Source organism: Bison bison, unplaced genomic scaffold (assembly GCF_000754665.1).
Source record: "Bison bison bison isolate TAMUID 2011002044 unplaced genomic scaffold, Bison_UMD1.0 scf7180017864180, whole genome shotgun sequence".
Classification (NCBI taxonomy): Eukaryota; Metazoa; Chordata; class Mammalia; order Artiodactyla; family Bovidae; genus Bison; species Bison bison.
Genome location: NW_011494752.1, coordinates 1,604,034 through 1,618,269, shown reverse-complemented (window position 1 = coordinate 1,618,269; position 14,236 = coordinate 1,604,034). Strand labels below are relative to the sequence as shown.

At 46.8% G+C, this 14,236-nt stretch overlaps 1 protein-coding gene across 1 annotated transcript; it reads right to left on the bottom strand.

Moving 5' to 3' along the window:
• Positions 1–8,225: 8,225 nt before the first annotated feature.
• On the bottom strand, positions 8,226–12,312 carry LOC104990799 (keratin, type I cuticular Ha8-like). The gene is made up of 7 exons (XM_010843116.1): positions 11,821–12,312; positions 11,541–11,623; positions 10,353–10,509; positions 9,827–9,988; positions 9,613–9,738; positions 8,925–9,145; positions 8,226–8,319 (listed from the first exon to the last, which is right to left on the bottom strand). The coding sequence occupies exons 1-7, from the start codon at positions 12,310–12,312 to the stop codon at positions 8,226–8,228; spliced, it is 1,335 nt and encodes a 444-aa protein (XP_010841418.1).
• Between the last annotated feature and the right edge of the window lie 1,924 nt (positions 12,313–14,236).

The following is a 14,236-nucleotide window of genomic DNA, read 5'->3' as shown; positions in this document are numbered from 1 at the left end:
AGTATATACACTATAGGAAGGCAAGAGTTTCTGTGTGTTACTTTTGTAACCTGAAACTTTACCAAATTTATTGATGAGTTCTACTAGTATTCTGGTAGCATCTTTAGGATTTTCTATGTATAGTATCATGTCATCTACAAACAGTGATGGTTTTATTTCTTCTTTTCCAATTTAGATGCCTTTTATTTCTTTTTCTTCTCTGATTGCCATGGCTAGGACTTCCAAAATTATGTTGAATAAAAGTGGTGCCAGTGGACATCCTTGTCTTGTCTCTGATCTCAGAGGGAATGCCTTCAGCTTTTCACCAACTTACCATATAGCACAGGGAACTCTACTGAATATTCTGTGATAACTTATATGAGAAAAGTATCTAAAAAAGAATGAATATATGTGAACGTATGAGGGCTTCCCAAGTGGTGCTAGGGGTAAAGAACTCGCCTGCCAAAGCAGGAGACACAAGAGACTTGGGTTTGATCCCTGGGTTGGGAAGATCCCCTGGAGGAGGACATGGCAACTCACCCCAGTATTCTTGCCTGGAGAATCCCATGGACAGAGGAGCCTGGCGGGCTACAGTCCATAGGATCGCAGAGAGTCAGACACAGTTGAAGCACCAACTAAACACACGTGCACGCATGTATAAGTGAATCACTTGATGTGTACCTGAAATTAGCACAACATTGTAAATCCAAACATTTTTTTGAAAAAAAAAAAAAAGATAAATACCAGCTAGCTCTGCTTTAAAGGGGCTTTAAACAATATAGGAGATTGTTAGAAAGTTCTTTATGCAGAAACAAATCTACCTCCTTCCATGATATTTCTGCCTATTGCTTTCATTTGTTCTTTCATTCATTCAACAAATATTTGTTGAATACCACTGCTGTGCCAGGCAGGTTTGGGTGCTGGATATTGGTGATATATTAGCAAGTAAGTCAGAGAGTTTGCCCTTTAGTTAATTTAGTTTCTAGGTCTACCCATGGGAGCTCACAGAAGATAAGTACAGTCCTTCTGCCACATGGGCAGACCTCAGCTCTTCATGAAAGGTTGCAATTTCCCATTCCTGGTTCTTCCTTTAGCAAGGTTCTAAAGCCCCTTACCAGTTTGAAGCTATTCCTCTAAATACACTCTGTTGTTCCTATACTCTGCAGTGGGGGCCCTAGAATGAAATTTCTGATGAATTTGGATTTAGAGGCAACCAGTAGATTCCCCAGAAAAACCTCTTGTCCAAGCCTCTCATGTGAACTATGCTGACGTCACCACCATACTCCTGGGCACCAGCTGGTTCTATATACAGTTAATGAGACCCTTGGGGACATTTCCCCATAACTACACCATGTAAGCAATATTCACTGAGGTGCCTTGTCCCAGTGACCTTCTCCAAATGATCTATTACTCATGAGCTCCTATCCCAGCAAAACCCTTCCCAAGCACCAGAGGGAAAGCAGAGAACTCCCACCTCTCAAAAAACTCAGAGCAGAAAGAGGAAAAGGTCATGTAACTCAGAGAAGGAGAGGTCACGGAGAGATAGAAAGGTAGAGGGACATCAAAGAGACTGGATCTGGAACCTTAAAGATAAGTAGATTTGGACAGGCAAAGAGGATTTTCAAAGAAAAAAAGAGGCAAGCACAGGCACTCTCAGAAGCAGAGCTATGCACACGGGCTCAAGAGAAGCACTGTGCAACCTCAGAAATGTGAGGTTGCAGCCAGCAGGGGTCTGCCCCTGAATGACACGAAAACACAGCTCTGAAGACTCACAGGTTGCGCTAGTGGTAATGAACCCACCTGCCAATGCAGGAGACATAAGAGACCCAAGTTCGATCCCTAGATCAGGAAGATCCCCTGGAGGAGGGCCTGGAAATCCACTCCAGTATCCTTGCCTGGAGAATCCCATGGACAGAGGAGCCTGAGAGGCTATACTCCATAGGGTCACAAAAAGCTGGACACAATTAAAGTAACTTAGCCCACACATAGAGAGTCACAGAGCATTTCTAAGGCCAATTTAAACAAACTCAGGCTAATTCACGGCTAAAAATGTGGTCTCCTATTTTTGTAACATCTGCACAGGTGATTCTCACACTTTCACCAACATCAGAATCACCTGGAGAGCTTACAAAATGTAGATTGCCAGGCCCCACATCAGAGTTTCTGATTCAGTAGGTCTGGGGTCAGGCCTGAGAGTTGGCATTTCTAACAAATTCCTGGGTGATATTGGTCTGGGGCCAACACTTTGAGAACAGAAGGGCTACTTTAGGAAGATAGATAAGCTTTGTTGTGACTTTCATCCCATGTAGATGAAGACCACTGTACCAAAATGGTGTTTGCTGAGTGCAGGAGAAGCCAGTGTTTGAATGATCACATTTAAAATCTGTTAGCCTGTGTTTTTGTCAATATAATAGGCAAGTTCTGTTTGTTTTCCTAGTTTTTTCTTCTTTACCAAGGTTTGTCTCATGAGAACATCTGAGATGGAAGAAAGGAGGGGCAAGAAGGGAAACCCATACAGTGCTTGTTAATCTTGTGGGTAAGAAACAGATGCAAATGAAACAATGCTTGTGGAGGACAGACAGAGGTCAAGTTTGCACCTTCAGTTCAGTTCAGTTCAGTTCACCTTGACAAAGGTCAAGAAGCAACATTTATTTACATCTATTATGTGCTGGGAATCTCATCTGGCACTTAACATACAGGATGGCATTTCTTTTCTCTCTCTCTGACACACACATACCCCTATATATTCAAAGTTGATATACCGTATTTGACTATCTCCTATGTGCTTCCAAGTAAGGTCCACCATGTGCTTCACATATAACCATCTCTCTTTTCTAAATACATTATTTTAATTAGCCTTTACCACTATTGCTTTCTTGCTGTTGTTTCTTTTGTGTATGTGCTCAGTCGTGTCTGACTCTTTGCAACCCTATGGACCATAGCCCACCAGGGTTACAGAGGGTGCATGGGCTTTCCCAGGCAAGAATACTGGAGCTGGTTTCCATTTCCTTCTCTAGGTAACCATATCTTAATTATAATCACACTGCAGAGTAGTTTCAAGCGTCCCATTGTAGAATAAGGAAAAACTCAGAGCAATTAGTTAACTTGCCTGAGCTCACAAACCTTGAAATATTAGCTCAAGTCTGCCTGACTCTTAAGTCCAGGTTCCTTGTCTTCGAACACCAAGTCAAAGCCACTAGATCTCAGCCACAGAATGTCCAACAGACCCATCTGATCATTCTAATCATTCAACAGATATGTACCAATTTCCTGCTCTGGACCACACACTCATCTAAGCAGCTGAACATACAGCAGGGGACAGAACAGAGTTCTCCGGTGGTTTTTGAGCAAAAGGGAGCAATGATGAAAATAGCAGTTCAGGAAACTTAACTAGTACTAGTACACACCCTGGGATAGGAACACTAAATCTCCATTTTGTGTGCTCTCTAGTACACAATGCAGCGCCTGGTACATAATATATGCTTAAGACATGTTAAATGGAAGAGTAAAGGGCTGGAAGTGTGTGCAGGATGAACTTGGCAGAGAAGGGATGAGGCAGGAAGAGGCTTTTAAAGAATCCAGACAGCATGTGATAGAGACCAAATCCAGCCACCTGCAGTGCCATCAGAAAGAAAGGGATGGAAAACAGAGATATTACAAAAGAATGCTACAAGTCTGGGCCATGTACTCTATATGCGGGTGGGGGTCAAAGGAGGGACTTCCTCAGAGGAAGGAGGACCCCCAAAAGTGTGCTTGAGGTCACCTCTGGGTTCCTGGGACAATAAGGTAATGTGAAAGGAAGCTGAGAAGTCAAGGCAGAGAGCTGGCTTGAGAAGAAGAAGCTGAGTTCAAGTTTGGAGCCAGTGAATGAAAGGTCACCGCCCGGCAGGGGGTCAGAGATAAAAGCCTGGAGCCAGGAGAGATCGGTCTGGACTCTTTGGAGGGACCGGGAAGCTCTTTGCAGATGCAGATACTGATATTTATTACACCTGGCAGGCAGGTACAATGGCTAGATTTAGCCCAGGGGCTCGTATTCAAGCCAGCAGTGCAGGTCAATGAGAGTCCCTCCTCCCCTTGCGAAGACTGGAGGGGTGGCAGTCTCCAAAACAGGTGGCAGGAAGATAGTTTGCTTAGAGGGCATGGCATTTGAAACCAATCACAATCTGTATTATAACTGAACTGTCACTAGTTTGTATTTATATTTTTGAAAGTTAAAACAATTTTAAGTAAAAAGGTGGGGTTTTTTTCCATATATATTAATTGAAAAGGCATGGTTGAGAAACATGTAATTAGATAGGAAAAAGACAGAAAAATGATTCAACAAGATGAGCTCATGGAAATTATTGTAAGTGGGCTTCAGAAGAGGCAAATTTGATTTTGTTCTTAGGAAGATGTTGTTCAGTGGCTAAGTTGTAGCCAACTTTTTGTGACCCCATGGACTGCAGCACGCCAGGTTTCCCTGTCCTTCACCATCTCCCAGAGTTTGCTCAAACTCATATCCACTGAGTCAGTGATGCCATCCAACAATCTCATCCTCTGTTGCCCCCTTCTTCTCTTGCCCTCAATCTTTTCCAGCAACAGGGTCTTTTCCAATGAGTTGGTTCTTCACATCAGGTGGCCAAAGTGCTGGAGCTTCAGCACCAGTCCTTCCAGTGAATACTCAGGATGGATTTCCTTTAGGATTGACTAGTTTGATCTCCTTGCAGTCCAAGGGACTCTATAAAGGAGAGGAAGGCGAAGTGGAGCCTTAGAGTCGCATATCAAGGGCCATCCTAAAAAATGGTGTCTAAATGAAAAATGCTCGTACTATGGAAAGTCTAGAATTCCACCTCAGTTTTCTTGTCCTCCCAGCATAGACAGTGCTGGGAGCAGAAGTGTGAGTTCTTTCCCAGAGCTCCCTGCGTGGGCAGCATCCACCACAGGGGCTGCAGGCGGTCACACTTACTCCTGTCCACTTTGCTAGGGTTTGGGGTAAATGCCATTTGGAGTCAAAAAACAGGTGATGAATGGAGGGGCCGGCAGAGACTTAATTGGTATTATTACGTGAAGCTTGGAAAGAAATATTACAGATGAGCACCTTGGTAATACAGGGCTGATAAACAGAAAACTAATGGCCTGACTTACGAGGTGGCTCAAAACTGGATGTGGTCCCAAGCCAAAGGAGCAAAAATCTCAGGGGAAAAAAATAATCAATCCACATGGCCCAAGTAAAATCAGATACTGAATTCAGGGCCCATATCAGTCTAATCCATGAGGGTAGTGTGATACGGGGAGACCAGAGAGAGGAACCTAGTGGGCAGGTGGGAGAATCACCTGTAAGAAGAGGAGGGCTTGGGATTTGGTACCAAAGGGAGCCCTGAGTCCTCTGGTTGCAAGAATGGATGTGAGTGAAAGCACAATGTCCAGGTGTCCTGGGCCAGAATGGTCACCACCTGCCAGCCTCCCCGGCCTGCAGTCCCCTATATCTGAATAGCCTTTTCCTTCACACCTCATAGCCCTGGGGTCCCACAATTAGAGTTCATTCAGGATGTGGCCTGGTCAGGCAAGTGGGGTACAGGCCAGACTTCCATGGCCAATCACATGGTGCTCATGGCCACTCCTTACAACTTCTGACATTTGAGTTACTTGTTAGAAGAAAGCCCACAAGAGCCCCCAGGACATTATTGTCCCCTGACTGCCCATAGAAAGCTTTTTGATTTTGGTCAGGCCACTTGGAGTGGAAAACTGAGCTCCCAAAGTGATAGTAGTTTATTTCATTATTGTTTATAAGTGGCCAAAGAATACAGCCAAGCTTCCAGTCCACCCACATGGGAATGTATGGCCCCCCGTGCTGCTAATGGGTTCTGTGACCACCTCTCTAGCTCCTCTGTCCCTCTAAGAAGAAAAAACTATCCCTGCAGTTTTCCGGAGAACCCCATAAACAAATATGCCACAAGCACCTTCCGTATGACAGGAGCACTATATGGATTATCCCTCAACAACAGCGAGAGGAAAGTACAAAGTTTCTAATTTTACCACTGAGGAATAGGTCTCAAGAGTGTGTAGTGACCTGGCCAGTTTCACTCAGCTAGTGTCACAGAGGTCGGACTGGAGCCCAGGTCTGTCTGACTCTGGAGCACATGCTTTTTCCCCCACACTATGGTACTGTCACCAACCAGGGCTCGTGGCCTCCTGCAATCAAATTAAATTGATAAGAGGCCAGACAAGAAATTCAGGTAAGGCATTATGGGGCTCCTGCAGCCATGGGAGGGAGCAAAACAAGTTGACACGTTCCCTTATTCACTGCCCAAGGAGGGGCAAGCTGGTTCCTTAACATGCAGTGAGAATAGGGGTGTGTCCAGGGGCCACACCAGAGTGGCTTAGATGGTTGGCCCACCCCTTTGGAGGTGTTGAGTGTAGGGGCATTTGCAGTACCCTGCTTTCCCGACACCCTGTTTTTGTCACCAGCTCTTCAGAAGCAACAATTGGTCTTTTTGGTCTTTCTGCTTCTTGTTGTCTAGGCTTTGCCTTAGCTGGGCATGCGCGCAGTTATTTTAGTCCCTTATAGTTTCTTTGTATTCTGTTGCCTGAGGAGACATTTGTCTAGGTGCATGGCTTCCCAGATAGTGCTAATGGCCGAGAACCCGCCTGCCAATGCAGGAGAATGCAGGTTCGATCCCTGGGTCAGGAAGATCCCCTGGAGGAAGACATGGCAACCCACTCCAGTATTCTTGCCTGGAGAGTCTGATGGACAGAGGAGCCAGGTGGGCTACAGTCCATAGCATAGCAAAGAGTCAGACACAACTGAAGCGACTTAGCACACATGCATGCATTGCAGTCGAGGGTCCCAGGTCCCAGCTTGTCTCACTACCATGAAGAAGAATCGACTCTGCACTGGTCATTGGACCAGGGTTCAAGAGGAAGCTGAGACCTGAGAGTTTCATTCTTCTGGACCCACTCAGCATAAATATGCCAAAAGCTAAATTGACTAGCACCACAAGGAGAGAACAGAGCCTCTCGGGTGCTTTTCCCTGTCTGCTCTCTCACTGTGTCTGGCTGAGAACAATCTTGGCCAGGGTCAGAGCCACATCCAAAAAGCAGACAGCATTCATGTCTACTGCATTCCTCACTCTAGTACTTCGAAGGCAGCAGCAGAGGAGATAAGCCTATACAAAAGTGCCAGCATCTGTCTATAGAAAAATATAAACAAGAGGTGGGCCAGGACCAAGAAAACTGTCCCCGGAACCCAATCTGGGCTGCCATGTCTAAGAGAATCGATGAGGATCCCATGCCTTCATGAAAGTGTAGTAGTGCAGTGTTACCTGCTCAGTCATGTCGAACTCTTAGCAACTTCACAGACTGTAGCCCACCAGGCTCCTCTGCCCATGGGATTTTCCAGGCAAGAATACTTGAGTGGGTTGCCATTTCCTCATCCAGGAGATCTTCCTGACCCAGGGATTGAACCTGGGTCTCCCACATTGCAGGCAGATTCTTTACCATCTGAGCCACCAGGGAAGCCTGCCTCTATGAAAAGGGCCAATTCAAACAAGAAGAAAAAACTTGGCAACTTGGCCAAGGCAGCTCTCAACACGACCTCCCTCTGACCAGACTGGAACTCTGAGTTGTGTGATTTTTGCTCTTGGACAAAATACTAAGAGGCTGAAGATGCCAAAAGCACAGTAGGGACATGTTAGTTCTGAGCTGTTTTGAAGGAATTCAGGTTTGGCAACGAACACTGCTTCCCTTCACCAGTCAATTGAGATTGATGGTCAAGGTATGTACACATCCCAATGTCAGCAAAGGGCCTCCATCCAGAGGCTAAGACCCCAGTGCCCCAGAGAACTCCTGGCAGCGACATGCCAGGGCCGGTGACCACCCAAGGTCTTGACAGCCAGGACTCTTTATCACATCACATACATTGCCAAACACCAGAAGCATGTCATACAGGAAGGAGGTTTATTGACCACTGAATACAAGAACACAATTAAATTTGAGGAGATTCTGAAGCACTGGAGTAGAACCAAAATCCCAGAAGAGACACTGGGAAAAAACAATAGCTTTAGTAAAAGACCATTACAACATGGAAACAAAGGGAAAAAATACAGCTTAAGGAACAAACAGGAAACCACTGCTCAGAAGTTATCTGTTATCCTATGATTCAGTGAAAATGCCTCCAGTGGGTTTGGTCTTTTTGGAAGACTAAGCTGGTGAGGGCAATACTAGCCCCGGTACCAGCAGCCTGGATCTTCTGCACTGGGCACAGACCTTCAGAACTGGCTCTTAGTGCCGGTGCAGGCAGGCAGAGCACTGCTGGGATGAAGGGTTCTAGAGGCAGGCGTAGAGCAGGGATTACAGGGGAGTCTTCAGGGAGAGAGAGAGAAGAATGAGCTTGACCTGGGAGGTGAAAAGTATCTCAGTGATGGACAGAAAGGTAAGACCAAAAGTCTTAAGGACAGGTCCACCAGCAACAAATTACACAGCCCAGTGGAATCTACAGAGCAGTCCCACTTTCACTCTCACTGTATCTCTCCACATCCAGGAGTCCCTTGGTCAATGTGGCTTAGGGACCCTGCTATCATTCCTGAAACGTTCTATCAGCATTGCAGTCTGCACGCACCAGGAGAGGTGAATGTTTCACTGAGAGAGCACGCACAGGGAAGCTTGTTCTTTACAATGAGATCTTGAACAAGCTCTTGAGTGCTCTGTGGAATGGCATGGCCAGAAATTGCCTAGATCAGCGATCCCCAACATTTTTGACACCAGGGACTTGTTTTGTGGAAGACAATTTTTCCAAGGACTGGGACTCGCGAAGAGGGGATGGCTTAGGTGGTAATGGAAGCGATGAGGAACAGCAGATGAAGCTTCATTCATCTGCTGCTCACCTCCTGCTATATGGCCTGGTTCCTTATGGACCAAGAACCAGGATGGCCTGGGGCTTGGGGACCCCTGGCCTAGATCATACATACTTGCAGTCTTCACTCTCCAGAAGGTTCTGGTATGTGTTGATCTCACACTCCAGCCGGGCCTTGACGTCCAGCAGCACCTGGTACTCCTGGTTCTGCCGCTCCAGGTCAGCCCGGATCTCGGACAGCTGCTCCTCCACGTTGCTGATATGGCTCTGCATCTGGGCCAGCTCGGTGCCAAAGCGGGCCTCAGATTCACACAGTGAGTTCTGCAGACAGTCCTTCTATAATGGGAAATAACAGGGTGAGAGACCTAGCTGCCCCCAAATCATGCAGTGAAAATCCTGGCCATGCTCAGCCACATGGGACAGATTCCAAGAAGTCATAGGACACTCCTGAGCTCTGGATAAACCACTATCAATACAGCCAAGACTTTTCACCAAAAAAAAACCTAACTCGAATGGTGTCATGGTTACCCATGCATCCCCCAGGCCTGACATAGACATTCAGTAAAATCATGTAGAATGAGTGCCTAAACCACCACACCTGATTCTGAAGGAAGTGACTTTTAATGGAAAGCATCCTCTGGGTCAAAATAACCTTGAGAACAAGGCATCAAGTTTCAGAGGACTCAGATCCTGAGCTCTGACTTAACAGTTAATGAAACTGATTAGTGAGACATCTAAGGGATGCTGCTGTGAGCCCCGGGCCTGGGGCCCTCACAGCGTGGTGAGGGTGAGGAGGACCATACCAGGTTGTGCTGGGCTTGGCGCTCCACCTCCAGGGCGTTCACTGTGCGTCGAAGCTCCAGGATCTCCGACTGGCAGCACTGCAGCTCCTCTGAGCAGGACATGGCCTGCAGGCTGATGCCTTCAGACTGTAGCACGAGCACACAGAGAAGTGATCGATCACCTCCCTGGCCAGATGCAGCCGGATCCCTCCCTGCTCTGCAGCACCGCCCTCACCTGAGTTTGGAACCACTGCTCCACGTCACAGAGGTTGGTCTCCACTATGGCCTCGTACTGGCCCCGCATCTCCTCCAGCACCCTGCCCAGGTCCACAGTGGGCACCACATCCAGCTCAATCTTGAGCTTATCTCCCAGCTGACACTTCAGAGTGTTCACTTCCTACAGAGACAGAGAGACCAAGACCTGCAGTAAGAAAAGGGCATTGCAGAGAGCACCTGAGCCCCCTCCCCAACAAGCAGCATGAGATGCGACACCACACACACTGATGTGAGACGTCTTGCCCTGGGTCCAGTGGGAAGGACCCACCTGGAGACCTGCCTAATCTTACAAGGCATACCTTTAAAGAAGAAACCCCACTCTGCCACATCCCGTTGGGCCAGTCTGACTCTCAGGCCCAGATCAGTCCTTTATCCTGCTGCCACCTGAGCCTAGACTCTAACCCTGGAGACCCTTGGTGGGAGGCGCTCCCTTCTCTGCCCAGCACCCTCCCCTCCCCATGATGTCTGCAGCTGTAGGACCAGACCTGCTCGTGGTTGCTCTTGAGGCAGAGCTGCTCCTCCTTCAGGGATTCCTGCTGGGCCTCCAGGTCGGCCTTGGCCAGGCTCATGTCGTCCAGGATCTTGTGCAGCCCGCACAGGTCCGCCTCCACCACCATGCGCAAGGAGCGCTCACTCTCGTGCCTTCCATCACAGAAGGCGCAAGTCAACCGAGATGCCAAGGAGAGCCCCTCTCAGCTGGCCCTGCCCCCACCCTCTTTACCAGCTTGGACCCTCGTTTGCTCATTTGGCTCAGCACTGGCCTTGGAGATGACTTAGACCCAGTGCCCACTCTCAAACAGCTCACCGTCTAGTGAGACATTCACAGCACTTAATCATTTTCACCACTGTGAAATGACGCAACTTTGGTTCAGAAAGATTAACTGACCTGCCTAAGATCATGTACCTTAGGACCCAACACCGGGTTCATGCTATTGTATGAGCTCTTAGTTAACTAGGATAAGCAATAGCCAACTGCCTGGTCATTGATTTGCTCCTTTATCCCTTATGTTGGAACATTTTTCCATCTCTATTTTTCATCTTTGTTTAGTGGAAACACCTGGCACCTGAGAGCTCCATAGATTGCTCCATAGGTAAATCTGGACCCTGGCTTATCTCTAAGAGGCTCCCTTAACTTATATGTGAAATTCAGTGGCTGTCAATGCATTGCTCAGTTTATTCTAGAAATCACTTTATTTTGCTCCTGGTTAATGAAGTCAGACTGCCTTATCACAACCATTTTAGGAACCATAAATGAAGACAGACTAATACCAAACTATAGATACTCAATTCAATCTACCTTCTATTAGTTTGGTTTGTAAAAGTGAGAGAACCCCAGCAAAAAAAAAAAAAATTAATAAGGAAGAAAAAGGACAGTAATTCACTCATCCAGCAAGTATTTGGACACTGGGACTCACAGTGGAGGAAGGAGTCACTCTGAGCCCTCCTTCAACCTTACTTGTTAGTCACTCAGTCGTGTCTGACTTTTTGTGACCCCATGGACTATAGCCTGCCCGGCTCCTCTGTCCATGGGATTCTCCAGGCAAGAATACTGGAGCAGGTTACCATTTCCTTCTCTGGAGGATCTTCCCCACCCAGGGATTGAACCCAGGTCTCCTGCATTGCAGGCAGATTCTTTACCACTGAGCCAACAGGAAAGCCCCAACCTTACTTACTTGATTCTAAAGTCATCGGCAGCCAGCTTGGCATTGTCCACTTGGATGATCAGCCTGGTGTTCTCAGCCTTGCTGCACAGGATCTGAGCAAAGCCAGGAAGATAGTTCACATAACAGAGCATCACGCTCCAGGTTCCTGCTCTACGTGTGATGTCTATGTTCATGCTCAGGAGACTCCAAGAACCCAAAGCTCCTTCAGCTCTTGGTGGGTGTTTGCCTTCCATGCCCTTCTACCTCCCTCAGGCCCAGCACACCCCACCCAGGCTGCTCCACACCTCACCTTCTGCTGAAACTCCTCGATGATGTGGAAGTGGCTCTGATAGTCTGGACACACGGTGGACTCAGGGCATTTGCTCAGCTCCCGGATCTGGCTCTCCAGCTCCGCGTTGTCCCTCTCCAGCCAGCGCACCTTCTCCAGGTAGCTGGCTAGCCGATCGTTCAAGAACTGCATGGTCTCCTTCTCGTGGCTGTTGAAGAAGCCTTCACTGAAGGTTCCGCAGATTCCGATGTTGCCAGGAATGTCACAGGTCCCCGGCAAGGGACAGGCGGTGTTGCAGCTGTGGGGCAGACAGAGGCTAGGTTGACCCAGAGGGGTTGTGCCCACTCGGACTCGGCTGGCATGTGCCAGGGTGGCCGAGAGGCCCAGAAGGGCAGCATTGATCTCTGCCCCAGGCTGGTCTCCAGTGTCAATGGAGGAGACGCAGATGTTTCTTGCTCCAGGAGTGTTGGTGCAGCCCAGAGAGTGGCATGAGCTGATGCAGGAGGAAGTCATGGTGGACTGAGGATACACAGGAGGTTCAGAGCCACTGAGAAGGCTGAGCCACTGCATCTGACAACCCTCTTCCCTCCCGGCCCTTTTATACCCCATCCCAAGTGGGTGTGGGCTCCATGCTTTGACCTCCCTGCCTTGATTCTCTACCTACTGTTGTACCGTCATCCTGTTACTCAGCTGTTGAGTTTACCATTAAGAGTTCCTCACCTCATTAGAGGAATGTTGATGAATCTGAGGTGCCTCCTGGCTCTTTGATATCAGATGAGCTGTTGGTGGGCTGTCAGAAGCTTTTCATTATTTTTAAAAGAACAAAAGCCCTTTCAGTCATCAGATGGTTGGCCTCCTTAGTGGTATGTCCACACTGAACACGTGACTATTCCTGTAGGTCATCAGAGCAACAAGAGAGACAAACTTCTGTAACTACAGTGGCACTGACCTGGGCGAAGACTCAACCAGCCTTCCCTATCCAGGGAAGAAACTGGTTTTGGCAGATGTTATGGGCTTATTGGTTATCGAGAAGTTTTCTATTTCTTCTTTCTTCAGTTGTTTGCCTTTCTGCTCCACTCTAAGGGGCAGTAAGACTTCTCTGATAAGTCCATTCATTCAACACACATCTCCTGATACATCCTATGTGCCAGGCTCATACCTGACACACAGTTGGTTAGGCACGATATCATTTCTGTCCTTCAAGAAGCACTATAACTTGGGTAGCCATGGGTGTTTTCAATAGTGTCTGGGAAATCATTAGTATAAGGGTGACTCTGAAAACCTGATCTAGACCAAGAAAAGTGAGCACAAAAAAACAATAACAAAGATTATTGATAATAATAATAATCTTTTTGAATCTCATATAAGAGATTCAAATAATCTTTTTGAATCACATGAACTTGACCATGAAATGCAAGAGTCAAAGTCACTGATGTCTCTCTTCCAGTCTTACTTGCTTGATTCTAAAGTCTGTTTTGGAGCACTTATCATGTGTCTTAGGGGATTTATCAATTATATTGTCTATATCCTTCCTACATTATGTGAGGCGGGTATTCTTATCTTAATTTTACAAAAATAAATAAATAAGGCTTTTTAATTTTTTTTTTTTTTTTACTTTACAATATTGTATTGGTTTTGCCATAAATAAGGCTTTGGGGACCAGAGATGTGAAGCTGTTTTTCTCTGATCAGGCCAATTATAAAGTGTCAAAGCTCTCCTCAGTATGTTTCTTTCCACTCCAGAGCCTCTTCTTATTCCCCTTGATCCCCCACCCTAGCCCCCAACAGGAGAACAACTGGGTCATTGCTAGATGAAGAAGGATTAAAAGGCTCAGAAACTGAGCAAAAAGTTGAAATTAAAAGAGAAAACAAGAATCTGATATTCTATATTGTTCTTTTTTGGTCTATATTGTTTCTCCCAGAAAATACAAATGCTGGGGTACCAAAGCAGTAGGGGTTCTCCAAGGACTATGCAGGAAAATGCCCAGGGGAAACGTTCCATCTCCAAAATAGTTATACCTATCAAACACACCACTAGCTCTTAGTACCAGGGAACCAAAACAGCTGATGGCTAAGGTCTCAAATTTTCTCAAAATTTTTGGCAGACTATAGGCCCCTGGTACTAAGAAAGATCTAACATGGGCCCCCGAGGTGGTTGTAACTAGATCTTTGAGAAAATGAGTATTAGGCAGGGCTCTGAGCATTAAACAAGCACTGAACAGACATCTCTATAGGGACTACATACATAGAATAGAGACTAGATATATAGAGACATCTATAGGGACTAGATAACCCGCTCTCTCTCTCTCTCTCTCTCTATATATATATATATATGAATATATATCTGCTTTCCAGATGCATGTGTGCATGCTAACTCACTTCAGGCATGTCCGACTCTTTGCAACTCCATGGGCTGTAGCCTGCCAGGCTCCTCTGCC

Coding starts and splice junctions, on each gene's coding strand:
- LOC104990799 (XM_010843116.1), bottom strand. CDS start 12,312: ATGACTTCCTCCTGCATCAGCTCATGCCACTCTCTGGGCTGCACCAAC. Junction 10,510..11,540: donor GCCGATGACTTTAGAATCAA/GTAAGTAAGGTT, acceptor CTGTGATGGAAG/GCACGAGAGTGAGCGCTCCT. Junction 9,739..9,826: donor AGCAGTGGTTCCAAACTCAG/GTGAGGGCGGTG, acceptor CTCGTGCTACAG/TCTGAAGGCATCAGCCTGCA.